The 14,036-nt window shown below is 36.8% G+C and overlaps 1 protein-coding gene across 2 annotated transcripts in view; it reads right to left on the bottom strand.

The window, feature by feature from the left end:
* fam13a (family with sequence similarity 13 member A) overlaps positions 1 to 12,553 on the bottom strand; it is a 64,013-nt gene extending 51,460 nt beyond the window's left edge. Inside the window, exons 1-5 of one of the 2 annotated variants that reach the window (XM_088341809.1) lie at positions 12,300 to 12,553; positions 5,926 to 6,121; positions 4,400 to 4,609; positions 3,835 to 4,012; positions 2,515 to 2,641 (exon numbers count right to left, since the gene is read on the bottom strand). In XM_088341809.1, the coding sequence (XP_088197935.1) occupies positions 2,515 to 2,641; positions 3,835 to 4,012; positions 4,400 to 4,609; positions 5,926 to 6,121; positions 12,300 to 12,374 (786 nt within the window). In that variant the 5' untranslated portion in view covers positions 12,375 to 12,553. The remainder of the gene's footprint in view (positions 1 to 2,514; positions 2,642 to 3,834; positions 4,013 to 4,399; positions 4,610 to 5,925; positions 6,122 to 12,299) is intronic. The other variant, XM_088341808.1, reaches the window with a different exon arrangement.
* Between the last annotated feature and the right edge of the window lie 1,483 nt (positions 12,554 to 14,036).

Raw genomic sequence — 14,036 nt, 5'->3', positions numbered from 1 at the left:
CGCCAGCGTCACATGGTCGGTGTTAAAAGGGCCTATGTAGAGGAATTTGAGGGCGCACGTACCTGGGGATGTCGGGACCAAACAACAAATCTAAAGCCTTCCGGGTAACACACAATTCATCCTGCAAGACTAACGCAGGCATTGAATGGAAAAACACTAATTAAACATTTCCTCTTTAATTGTTCTCCAATAATTCAAACAATCGTTGTGGAACACTTATTAGGTGACAGAGCTACTTTGTAATTTGTATCAGATAGTGTTATAGAAAAATAATTTATTTAATCATATTTCATAATCATTTCATAATCAAATGTTTTGTAACCATTTTTTGAATGGCAATCATTAGAATGGAGTGAGCAAAACTTTTTCTGCTGTACTAACTAATGAAAGAAGAGGGCGGAGAGGAGGAACTAGAATTACAGGTAAACCAAAAATCCGAACATAACACAGGATTGTATCATATGTGCAGTTGTGAGTTTGCCAGACTGAGGTGGAGACAGCCTAAACAGACTTAATGGATGTTTTTGGGTGTGCACACGTTTTTAAATCCATCTAGGAGGACTGAGGGTTTCCCTAAAAGTTAAAGTGGCAACAGATGGTCATGCTTGCAGTCGAAGTCACGTTTCACTGATGTCATGCACCTGCGCATCAATCAAAATCACCAAAAGTGTAAAAGAGATGCATCCTTTTGCAATTCATGTCCTTCTTATAAGGAACTCTGCAACAGTAAAAAGATAAAGCTATCCATTGAGTAAAAACTTACAGCAGGAGGGTGGCGCACTCACTACTTATAGTAACTTATTTCTTTAACGTAAAGTTGAAGTAGGAAACGACAAGAAATATTCCAAAGCCCCCAAAAAATAAATAAAACAAAGTTGAAATAAAAGCCCCAAAAAGTTGAAAAACTCCCCACATATGCATGTCAGAAAAACTAAACTTAAGTATTGAATAGTGAATTACGTTTTTCACCAAAAGGTAGGAAAAAAGCTCTATGTCCGATCATTTTACCAGGAACAAATATTTCAAATTATAAAATGGACTTCTAACAAGTTCAAAAATAAATCTAATAGTGTTTGGAAACAAAGATAAGAGTAAATGTCATTGAAATAAAAAATGAAAGTTTTACATTAATAATACAAGTGACTGTTCCACTAGAGCAGGGGTGTCAAACTCAATTGCACAGAGGGGCAAAACTCAAACCACACCTTTGGTCACAGACGCAATTACTTAATGTATAGTTACATGTGAAGCCAATTGTCACAGGTGCGAAGCCGAGACATGGGTTAAGTCCAGTATAGATGCGACACCATTTTGACTACAGTGTACAGTCAAGGTGTCACATCAACAAACCCTGATTTAGCTGTAAATTGCCAAATAATCTTTTAAATAGAAGCTCATGAAACAATCTATGCAGACACTTTATGATGAAGAGCCACATTACAAACTTTAAACACCCATAGGCTCTGGCAAAGCACCAAGAGCAATTTGTGCTTTCCATCACTTGTTTTAGGTTGCACTACTCCTCCTCCTTGCCCAGTGCCGTTATGCACTGAAGGTAAATACGTTGGTATCCTCGTTTGCAGTATTATGTAACATTTTTACATAAGAACTTTGCTCTCACCTTTTTTCAAAACAATTATTTAGGACATAAATCACAGTAAAAAGGAGCCTCAACAAACTTGTAACAGTGGGAAGGAGACGATATTTAAGTGGTATATTTATATCCATAAGGGACACAGGCTCTGGCATTATTATTATTTTTTACTTTATCAACTCCTCAAACATCACACAGTAAAAAAAAATGTTCAAAAGAATTAACTTTTGCCTGAAAAGCAGGTTTGGCGGTTTTGAAGAATTTCTGTCTTAAAATATATGGTGTGGCTCTTTAGTGAGGAAAAAACAGAAGAAAAGTCAAAATATTTTTGCTTTTATGGCTCTTTGGGTAAAAAAATTGCCTTAACTCATCTTAAGTTAAACTTGTATTTTTTATCTTTTTTGTATTAGTAATATTCTTTTATGTTTACATGTATATAGTTTCTATTTTTTTTAAGCTGGCACCTGTGTGGATAGCAAAGTAAGAACTTCATTGTGCAGGGAAACGTGTTTCTTTACTGTGCATAAGACAATGAAAACTTATTTTTTTTTATTTTAAAGGTTTCCGACCCCTGCACTAGCAGATGTTTGCATTCCAACTTTTGAGAATCAGAGATTTCAGTGTTTTTCACTCTACTTAGACAGATGTTTTTAAGGAGGATGTTTTCCTCTAGTTGTTTCCTGCCAGCCAAACCAAACGATCAATGTAAGAGGCAGGCAACCTGCGACAAGATGTCCATCTCCTTCAATCAATAAAGCAATTGATCCCAAGTCTGTGGTTGTGCAAGTAGCTGTCAAATAACCGCCCTGCTGGGTAAATAAGCCACTAATGACGTAGCAGGTCTGATGCTTGGAGAAGCACTGAGATCAAACAACATCCACAGCACTGCACTCATCAAAAAAGAAAAAAACTTCACATACCTTGACAGGGATGGCGTCGTTTTTTTCTTTATTCTGCTCAAACACACTCGTGTAATTCTGAATGAGTCGGACCAGTATTTTGTTGCAAATGTTCTGCTCCTTGAGGGCCTCAAACCCAGGTGAAACGCTAGACCACAAGAAAAAAAACCCATAAGTATATCAAGCATTGACACACTATTGACTATTGTGGAGTGACTCAGTGTCAGTGTCAATTGGAGCCGACTGACGAGATGTGGCGCAGTAATTCAATCCATTAGGTTTTAATTCAGCTTGTAGACTGTTAATTTCAAAACAATACAATTTAAATAGACACTCTGTAATATTTGACCACTAGATGTCACTGTATTGAGTAGTACAACCTAAAACAAGTGATGGAAAGCACAAGCAAGAATACAAACTATGAAGACTCAAAGTGACCAAACAGGACAAATTTCTTCTCAATTTTTTGCCCAGCTTGTCAGAGTTTTGGGGGTACCAGTAGCAGCAAAATGGCAGACACTCATGTTAGTTCCCTCTAGTGAGCCTCATGTTTGTTTAAAATAAATACAGATTTGTCAACTCACGAGTATTTAAAAAGAATGTATGTATGTATGTATGATATTTTGTATTTTTGCTTATTACTCAAATCAATATTGTTTTTGTAAATAAGTGAACAACTAGGATGCGATAAATAATACACCCTGTCCCTTTAAACACGTTCAGCAGCCCACTGATCAATAATCATTATTAATAAGGGTTCCAAATCATGTAATACCACCACAAAAGGACATGAAATGATTGATAAGAGTATGCAATTGATATAATCTGCAAAGCAGTTCTTGTGTTATGGTGGGTGCTCCTTTTTAGTATACAAAAGAATAAAACAGTACAACGGAATAAATTAATAATTATGTGTCTCTAAAGAAAAATCAGGTATACAGTACACTAGAACTTCGTGTAATACCTGGAATGCTAAAGTACATTCAGATTATAGTAGACACTTGGACTTATCATTTAACAGGCCTGAACGCACCGAGATAAACAGCCATTGTGTATGCAGGACTTAAAAATGACAAGCCTGAGAGGCAACAGTGACACCTACTGGCTAAACATCCATGACGCTTGAGACATTTTTTGCATGACTTTTAATGATAAGGAAAAACAATTTTTAAGTTTTTCTTCGAAAATAATTATCCATACATGCGAATTCTATCAAAAAAAATAATAAAAGATTAGTTTTATTAACGGCCTTAGTTCCAATATTGTCTACAAATAACTGTTCCAAAAAGAACTTACTGCACACATTACAGTTCCAGGTCTTCTTTATTTTTTTACACTCACTGGAAGACGTTGGGTCCAAACACCGTGGCAAGATTGTGAGCATTCATCCGATTCTCCTGGTGGTTGCTCTCCACCACTGTAAGGAAGTGACACAGATAGCGCAGCAGGCTTTGGTGGACATCACTCAACTGCTCCAGATGCTCCTTCAAGCTCGAGCAGGAACCTTCCTCACCAAACTCTGTAAATACACAAATCACATTAATGGATGAGTCCTAGGACCCCTTCCTCCTGTGGTCTTTGAACGCACCGCGGGTCTATAGCATAACAAAACGGATGTGCTTGTTTTTCTTTTGCTTCTCTACACCCATTTTTGAAAGTAGCATGAAAGCAGTTATTTTTCTTTTATTATTTTTCTCAAATAAGACAAAAGTCAACATTGTAATGTTGCACCGAATTCGTTCTTGTATCTCAACAACTGATACCATTTTTTCGCTAGAATGACAAATGTGCCTAGTGATGTTTTAACGGCATGTTACTCCACATGATAAGGTTTTGATGCAGATTGCTTGCCATCAGATTTTCCATAGTCTTGTTGTCAGTGACAACAAGGAAATGTAAAAATTACCTTGGTAGTGATGCACCAGTGCTTTTTGGACAGCAGGTTCCACCAGGCCTTGGGGGAGGTCCCTTAGGTATCTTTTGAGTAGGCTGGCCACTGTACACGTGTCTGTGTCACTGCCGATTTCTGCATCTTCATTACTTTCAAAGTGCTGATGAAGGGTCTCCACAGCGCGCACGCTTCCATTCACCCTGAACAAGCCTTCCTGATGCAGTGCTGAAAGAAAGCCACAATTAATAATGTTTTATTTACTGGCATTTATTTATTTGTCAGACTTAGAGTACAGTGCCATACAACATTCCTTTGAATGTTGTAGGTTGCTTACCTACTGTACTCTAATTGATTGTGAATGTGCACACGTCCAAAGCATTTGGCAGATTGTGAGCGGACAATTGCTAGGGAAAAATAATGATTTTATCATGACTCTTTTCAGTGGTGACGACAATAAATAAGGAAAGCAATAAAAAAAACAGAAGCCAAAAAACCTGCTCAATTTTTGTTGGTCTCTGAGCAATATATATATATATTTTTTAAGACAGTGATTTTTCACTTTTCACTTGTGACCCTTTACATATACCCCCATCACCAATAAATGAAAGAATACAGTTAAGGAAGATATGATTTTCTAATACCGCTTTTATTTATTATAATAATGTTTTCTCCTCTATTAAAACATGAAAAACCTGCAAAGTTAGATTCCACTTTTCTAAGCTATCTTTACTATAGATGAGCATGTACCAATACCAGGTATTAGTGTCTGATAGCAGGATTATTTTATGGTATTAGTCCTCGCAGGAGTAGCTTTTACTCATATTGGCTGGCCTCTAGGGGCTACTTTAAATTAAATTTAAAAACAAATAATTAAATGAATACAACTATACATTAATTTCATGCAATTCTAAACAAAAATATACTGTATGGGTGTATTTTTTAAAATTATGAGCCAGATTTGGTTGGAGGGAAAAAGTTGCATTCATTATTGGTGGAATTATCAAAATTAAAGATTACTCAAAAGTAGAGTATCGGGATACTTTTAAAAATAAGTACTATCATGCATCCCTACTACCATGCTACCTGTTGTACAAATACAAAGCAGATTATTATGTTTTTATCTCCACTCAAAAAACAGCTTATTGGGACCAAATCCCAAACAACAAGTAACAATAGGGTGAATTAGAAATTATTAAAGTGTGAAATAATGAGATAGCGAAGTAAAGTATTCAAATATTTTAGAGTGGGGTTGTCTACAAGAGCTATCTATATGTGAGTACATCATTAGTTAATTAAATTTGACAATTTCAAGTGAAAAAAGCGACTGGTTTACATTATTTTAAAAATCTGTTTTTATATCACGCTTTCATTGGTTGACTTTTATTAAGTACTCGTAGTGAATCGAGGTGTAAAGAAATAACAAGTAAATAACTAATGATCAGTGAAGACCGTAGCACTTGGGGTCAGTTTAAAAAGGACGTTCTATATCGTGAAGACTATTTCAATATAAAATACATGTGGTGGTGTGTTTTTTGCCTCACCATTTTTGCGCAGGTGATCCACCATCCTGCGTACCACTATGGGGACCCCATCCTGCATCAGGCCCCTCTCCTGCAGCTCAAGGAGGGGGGCCCCGAACAACTTGCTGTGCTTGGCCGCCACAGTGCGTGTTTTCAGCATGGGCATCTGAACCATCTTCTTCATGTTCTCCTTCACCTGCACCGCCGCCTCGTTGTGCTGCACAGAGATTGGCGCTTGGTAAAGAAGAAAAGGAAGAAGAAGCTGGCCTTGGCCATGTTGAGCCCGCATGGTGGTAAGAGGAGATCCGGGCGAACCAAGCAGTGAGCGTTGCTACGACAGATATCTGGTTACCATGCAACACATTAAATGTGCTACTCACACATGCACTTATGAGTCCTCGAGAGAGTTGAAAGATGTTGAAAGTGTGCAGAAGAGGCTGAATGTTTTATAAGAGGTTCACGAGTATTCACAGTGCAACCTGACGAAATGTGAACTAATTCAAAATGCATTAAAAACTCTTTAGTTGCACATTGAAAATAAAAATCCCTTCAAACAGGCATTTCTTGACCCATTAGCATCTACACAGGAACACTTAAGGAGCTTTTATAGTGCTTTTTTTGTCACAATTTGCGCTAGTGTGCAAAAACATTTCAGAAGCACGTCTTTTACGCTAGTTAATATTAGGACAGTAATGACTTCTCAGCAAAATACATTTTGCCATTGTCAACTACAACTTGGAACTCATGCTTCTTGCATGACTTGCTATTCTACATGTAAAGTCTTTAAATTTAAAGATCATAAATTGTCTGATCAAATACTTTATTCACTTATGCGTTTCCTTGAATATACATTTCATATGTTCTTATATATTATCTATTGATTTTCAAAGTAATATTAAAAGGTGTGGTGCATAGTTTTAGGTGTCCTTAAAAAGTTTACAAATAAATATTTGCTCTATTGAGTATGTGTTAACAATGCCCAGTTCAAAGAGCCTTTACATATTTTCATTTTTTTATTACCACACCTATGTGTATCATGAGTGCCACTTGGCTCATTAGGCTTAACAAAATGAGGCATAGGGATGGCGGGGAGGAGAGTGATTTCACACACGTGCTGGTTGTTTTCATTTGTTCGAGAATGAAAATTATTAGAGTAAGAAAAAAACGTTTCAAGAACAGTCCGAACCGAACGCCCCAAAAAGATTAAACAAAAAACAAAAAAAAACTTTTATTCCAGCTTGTTTAAGAGACATGTATGTGCATCCATCATACAGGCAGCTTGACAGAGGGTGCAAAGATGATTTCAACCAAAATAGGAATCAGCAAGTAGATTTCTTTTAAAGTTACGGACATTACCTTTACACCTCGTGGGTGAAACAATGTATGTCAGTGTGCATTATTTGGACATAAACTTAAAGTCTTATAACTCAACCATTTATGAAAGTTTTTGGACTTCCAACCTCCTCAAAATGTTCAGTGGAATCAGACTGATCCCAACACATACTGTACATATTTCTTTTTTTTTTTTTCACCCGGTTCATCGTCATCAGAAACCTCTTATGTTTGTAACCCCTTCCGCCAAGCAATCACGTTCAAAATCCTAATCAGAATAGTTCAAAGTGTCAGAAGAAATTTTTTTTCCCTCTGTAACCAAATGACGTGCTTCATAGGCTGACAATTTCCTTTCGACCCTGCCCCCTGAGTCGGCCCCCTATATACATTTTGCCAAAGATGTCATGATCCACTCAGATTCAAACAGCTGACCAATAATAGTTGAGAGTGGAACAAATTGGTATTTGAATCGTTTACCTTTCCCAAGGGTATTATTCAGATATTTCTTTCCCACCAATCAATTAGTTGCTTATCTTTTAAAGCAGTGCAGGGTGAAGACGCCCACAAGTACTTTGGCTGTGCCAAGAGGCACACACGCGATTGAAGTTCACGACATTTGATTTTGCAACAACACAATTCTTTTGCATTGCTTTGCAGAGGTTTCTGCAAAGCAAAACAAAATAATTTGTTGCATGCGTGATGCACCACGGTGTGCAATACCAGCTTCAGGAGGGCTGCAATCGGTGGTTTAAAAGGTAAAACTTTTGATAATTTTATTATTAGTATTATTATATTTGGACTTTGGCGCCAGTCAGCAAAATTTTTACTTTGCATACACTTGACTCCCCACCACTAAAGAGAAAAATACCGAAATCCAGGGAAATGCATTGAAATACACCAGGTTTATGATAAGTCAAAGAATTTGAATTATAATGTATGTGTATTCGTCCAAATACTGTACATAGCATGCTTTGTGTATAGCATGTGGCTAGATCCAAAAGGATATAACAGAAAACATCACAGCACAATGCCATTTTAAAAATCCACAGGTTCCTAAAACCTTTGGGAAATTTGAGCTACGAAGTGTTTACTTTTCAATGTTTTCTCTTTGATTGTAAATAGAAAAGCCTGGATACGTACATAATATGTACCTGAATGAGATGAAAGCTAAGGAAAGGTGCAAGAACAAGTTAACCTCTGAAATAAGTGTAAAATCAAAATGCGTCTTGACAACAACGAAAACGTTCTGCTTGTTCTGTCAGGTGTGGCTAATGTGAGTTATTACTTTTATAGCTGAATTGAGATAGCAAACGACAAAGACATAATTCTAATTGGGGGTGTATTGGAAAAAAAAAATAAAACACTTCTTAAACAACAAAAATGATAAACTAAAATTAATGAAGAAACATGAAAAGTGTGCGGACTGCTTTAGAATCTATCAAGTTTTTTTTTTCTAACTAAATACAGGTGACCGGACCCTTGCGGTGGGTTGCAACAGTGGCTTATGGCTCACTCAGAGTCAATTTAAGTCCCCTTTGCCCCCCTATCTCCCAACATATGTCACCAATTGGGCTTTGACAATGACAGATGCTATAGTAACACTCCACACTTCTGCAATAAACTCCATTATTGGAGAGGATTATAGAGCATTCATTCTGGTGTCAATACAGCTAACCCTCTCCATCACCCAGTTCACTTCTCACAGGTTTCAACTGATTTTCACTGTGCATTGTGTTCTGCATTCTAATATCTAAACACTTTCAACTTCTTCTCTACCCGATTATAAAAAATAATTGTTGGACAGAAATGTATTTTTTGTAGGGAACGGGGTTTATATGGTACTTTAATTTGTTGAACAAATGCCCAAGCCGGTAAATCGTTTTTTTGGGGGTTTTTTTTGGTCATTTTGTTTCATTGTGTAATGTCGTAAATAATTGACCAATAATAGTGGAAAAAAAGCTACTTCACAGATAACGCCTAACACGGGTTCTTTTTGGAACGTAACCCCTGTGATAAACGAAGGTCCATTGTACTAAATACAACAAATACAGACAATGGAATATTATTACCATTTGGGTACTTGTGAAGGTTTCTGAAAAAGCAGTTGCAAACAGAAAGTGTAACCATCAAGAAAATATGTTTTTGTTCCGTATTTGTTTTTCATTCAGTTTTTTTTTTTTTTAAATGAATCCATATAGATAGATAGATAGATAGATACTTTGTTCATCCCCGAAGGGAAATTCACATTTCCAGCAGCATCCCTGAGCTGAGAACAATCGAAAATAACACGGGAGCTGCTGGAGTGGCTGCCATTCGTGACGGCGCCGGAAGAAAAGATTCAATTTGAATCATGTATATGGGTACTCTGCAAAGAGTAAATGCCGGTACTGAAATCATTCTACAAAAAGTGTGTTACCTGTTGATTATGATTTCCCTTAATTTGAGCGGTTGCCAAATTGGCAAAAACATTAAGCCTATGACAAAAATAATTGCAAATATGCAATCATGAGTCACTGCTTATGTGCTGGCCATAAATATGTCAGATGGATTTTTTGTTTGTGCATTCACAATAAGAAGTGTATATTTAAAGTAACAAAAACTTAAACGAAGAGCAGTTTGGGACCCAAAACAGTCACATATTTTTAGTGAGCCGAGCCGAAAATAAACAGTTCTCTAAAACAGTGTTTTTCAACCTTTTTTGACACAAGGCACACTTATTTTCATAAAAAAAATTTGAGGCGCACCATCTGTAGAAAATGTGATGAATTGTCAGTATCAGTTTCATGTTGATGATTTTTTACTTAAATTATCATGTTGACAAAATGACAGTATAAAATATAGGTATAAGCACTTTGGTACACTGAAAGGACTGTTGTAAAGGGCTGTGTAAATAAAGTACTGTACAGTTAACATTAACAATTTTATCATCATTTGTGGTCACCGTGGGTCAGGAGGTAAACCAACTTATTCATTCTGGTTGATAATTTTGCTGTGATTTGGGATTGTATTATATGATACACAAGTTTTCAAGTTTAACAACATTTTATGCTGTTTTCCTCATGTTGAGGTTTTTGAGTTTTTCCTTGCCTTCATGTCGATTTTAGATCCGGGGATGGTGTAATAATAGTCTCTTGTTTGCAATAATCTGTGGTCTGTGCAGCCCTTTGAGACTCTTTGTGATTAAGAGCTATCCAAATAAACATGACTTAACTTGTCTTTTTTTAGAAAAAAAAAACTAAAAATGATTAAAAATGATTTTCTAGGAATACAAAACATGATTTAATACATTCTAACCCTTTTTCAATGTTTTTGGGGGAGATTATCAAGATATTTAAATTGTGATTTTTACTTTATTACATTCATTTCATTATTTTTTGTTGGTTAATAAATATTTGTACATGTTCCGTCTCATGTTCTGTGAAATACTTTACAAAAAGAAAGTAAATGCTGCCACCTACCAGTGTGGGCGAATGTTACAGTTGGATGATTAATGGCAAAAACCTGTGTTTTATTTAAATACTATTAAAACAAGAATAAAATAATAAATTGGGCAATTTCCTGTGGCACACTAGACAAGGTCTCACGGCACATTAGTGTGCCCCGGCACACTAGTTGAATAACACTGCTCTAAAAACACTCGGAATTCCCATCTCTACAAGTAAACTCCAGCAAAGTCGTCATCGCGGCGTTTCGTATTTGCTCAGAAAACTTAAAATTATTTGACATACAACTTATTTTTTTAACTGATAGTTACCTTCCCTGATGACTAGTTACTTACACTGTAGAGTGTTTAAGTAACTAACTCAGGGAAGGAGTAGTGAGTAACTAACACTAATTACTTTTTTAAAGTAACAAGCTCAACAATGTCTTTAAAAAATGTCCATCCATTCCTTCCTTGTGTCGTTCTAGCACAGTTTCCATATTACTTTCTTCTGGTTTCTGATTCAAACCACTGACATAATCAGGTTTCTGACTGAAATCGCAATATCTTCTGGAGCGTTTAGACCAGGGGTCAGGAACCTTTTTGACCCAAAGAGCCATAAAAGCAAAAATAAAATTAAACAGAAATTGAGAGAGCCACATCATAAATTTTCAGACAAAATTGAAAAAACTGCCAAACACGCTCTCTAGACAAAAGCTAATTCTTCAAGCACATTTTATTTCACTGTGTGACATTGGATGATTTAATCAAATGTATGAAATGATAATGCCAAATCCTGTGTCCCAAATCAATGTAAATATCCCATTTACAATTTGTCTTCCACCTTCAGTTAATAGTGTTGAGGCAATTTTTTTTCCATGAAATTTGTCCTTAACGGTTTCAAAACAATGTGCATGCAAAGTTCTTTTGTAAAAATGTCACAAATTACTGCAAACGATAAGCATATCATCATATTCACTTTCGGTGTAGACTGCACAGAGCGAGAGAGAGAGAGAGAGAAGGAAGTGCCTTGAGCTGTGTGCAGGGATCCGTCCACCTGTACTGCTCACCGAATCAAAGTCGTTTGCCAGCGTTTTTATTTATCAGTTTAAATGGTTTCTTATCAAACTTCTGCATTAAGTTGCTTCGGCTTTATATGGACCAAAATCAGGATAAAATCACATGACTTTGGAACGCCACAGAGAGATGTGCAATAGTTACATTTTATTTCGGAGCCATACGTACTCATGAAAAGAGCCATATATGGCTCCCGAGCCATAGTTTCCCTACCCCTGGTTTAGACGATCACTGACTGCAAACTTTTCAAGGTATCCACAACAAGAAAATGATGTGCAAATGGCCCTCCTTTAAACTGATGTCACAGAAGGCGTCTTAAGGGACAAAAAAACATAAATGAGAAAATGCGTTTTAGCATAGTCATTTTCTCATCCCTGGTCGATGATGTAATTTTTTAAGCACCGCAGTATGGACATTTTTTAGGGAGCGGAAAAGGTAATTTGGGAACGCTGTTTGGAACGACATTACGCATCATTACAACAAAACAACGACGTTAAGAAAACTCCACAACGTTAAATCACAAAAGATGACTTGAAAGATTTTAAAAACAGTATATTCTACTCACACAGATGGTCAGGGCGCCAGCCCCCATTTTTCCACGCAAGGTGATGAAGGGGGGAAGAAATGAAGTTGTCGGCATAAACTTCCTTATAACTAAAACTTGTCATTTCCGCACAAAAGACGCCATTTGGTTACTCCGTGGCGACGAAAAACCGTTAAGATGTCTTTCCAAACATACCGGAGGCATTTTGTCGCAAATTATTAATGATAAATGTTTAGCTTCCTCTCTTGTCTTCGGCTTTTTGATCCGGAATCTGAGTGAAGCTCTCCTATTGGCTGAAAGGAGCATCACGTGAGTTGGTTCCAACTTGAAATGGTCATTTCGTGGTCTCGTGGAATCCCGAATTTTGACGCATGCGCAAACTCAAATACGTATCACCGAAAGTACACAAAATACATCAATTTAGTTTAGTAGTGGTTATAAAACGTATACAGTTTGTTTCATATTAAAATAAATTTTAGAGCAGGGGTGTCAAAATCATTTTAACTCGGGGGGCACACGATAGAACAAACATTCTGTCGGGGGCCGGACTTGTAAGAAAAAGAGATATAAAGTAATAAGAGAAAGAGGGAGGGAAAAGGAGAGAGGATGGGACAAAGAAAGAAAAAAGGTGAGAGAGGGAGAGAGCGTGAGAAACAAAAGAGATAAAAAGAGAAGTCGTGAGAGAGGGGGAAAGAAAGGGAGAGGAAGAAAGAAATCCAAAGAGAAATAGAAAGACAGAAGGAGAGAAAGGAGAAAAGAAATCGTGAAGGGTAGGAAGAGAGGAGGAGAAAAGAGAGAAAAGGAAAAAAGGAAGTTAGAGCAAAAGAAGTTAAAAAGACACAGAGAGAGAAAGAGACAAAGAGCAACAAAGGAAGTGAAAAAAGAGAGACATAGAGAGTGAAAGACAGAGAAAGAGAGTGGGAGAAAAAGGGTGGAAAAGAGAGAGAGTGAGACAGAGAAAGAAATACAAGTACAGTGTCTTTGTTCAAGGCACCTGGCTTTGGCAACATCAGTGGACATATTTTAACCTGCAGCTCGTTTTTCTCTTGAGTGTTGTCTCGCAGGCCAGATTAAATCCCTTAGCGGGCCTGATCTGGCCCGCTGGCCGCCTGTTTGACACCTGTGTTTTAGAGGAACCAAAATGTGATTTTAATTACACTGAGTGTGTGAGAAATTGTGTAGGAACTTTAGACAAAAGTAGAACTTGAACAACTAGCAAATATGTTATACCTATATATTAGAAAATATCCTTTCAATAGAAGAATATATTATAATTTATTTTCATTGTAGCATAAGAAATGTACAACAAAGTAAAAAAATGCAACTCTGATGGTGCAAGAACATTTACAAGATAAAGTACCACAGGTTAAAATAATAAATTAGGGATTGCAGTATAAAATAACAATACATTTCTAAAAGATAAATAAGTGAATCACCCCTTGTCATTGTTGAACATTCCTGTCGAAGCATAGGTTTCCATGCTTCGACAGGAACGTTTCATCCCGCAGCATTGAGGGTGATTATTGCCTAAGGTAAGGGTGGGCGACCGTTCGAAATATTAATATTATTTATACTAAGCAAGTACTTGGATCGTATTGAGATTTGTCTTGGAATCGATACTTCACTCCTCCACCAATTTCCTCAGAGTGTCGTTTCGTTATGTAGATATCCTGAATTTATGCCCATGTGGGTGATTTACAGGCACACTTTTAGCACATCTCCCTACCTGGCCTGTTGCTGCATCCTGCCTGGCAGGCT

The sequence above is a fragment of the Urocampus carinirostris genome, chromosome 8 (assembly GCF_059441175.1).
Source record: "Urocampus carinirostris isolate Australia breed hairy pipefish chromosome 8, RoL_Ucar_1.0, whole genome shotgun sequence".
Taxonomy (NCBI): domain Eukaryota; kingdom Metazoa; phylum Chordata; class Actinopteri; order Syngnathiformes; family Syngnathidae; genus Urocampus; species Urocampus carinirostris.
This window is presented reverse-complemented; position numbering and strand designations above follow the sequence as displayed.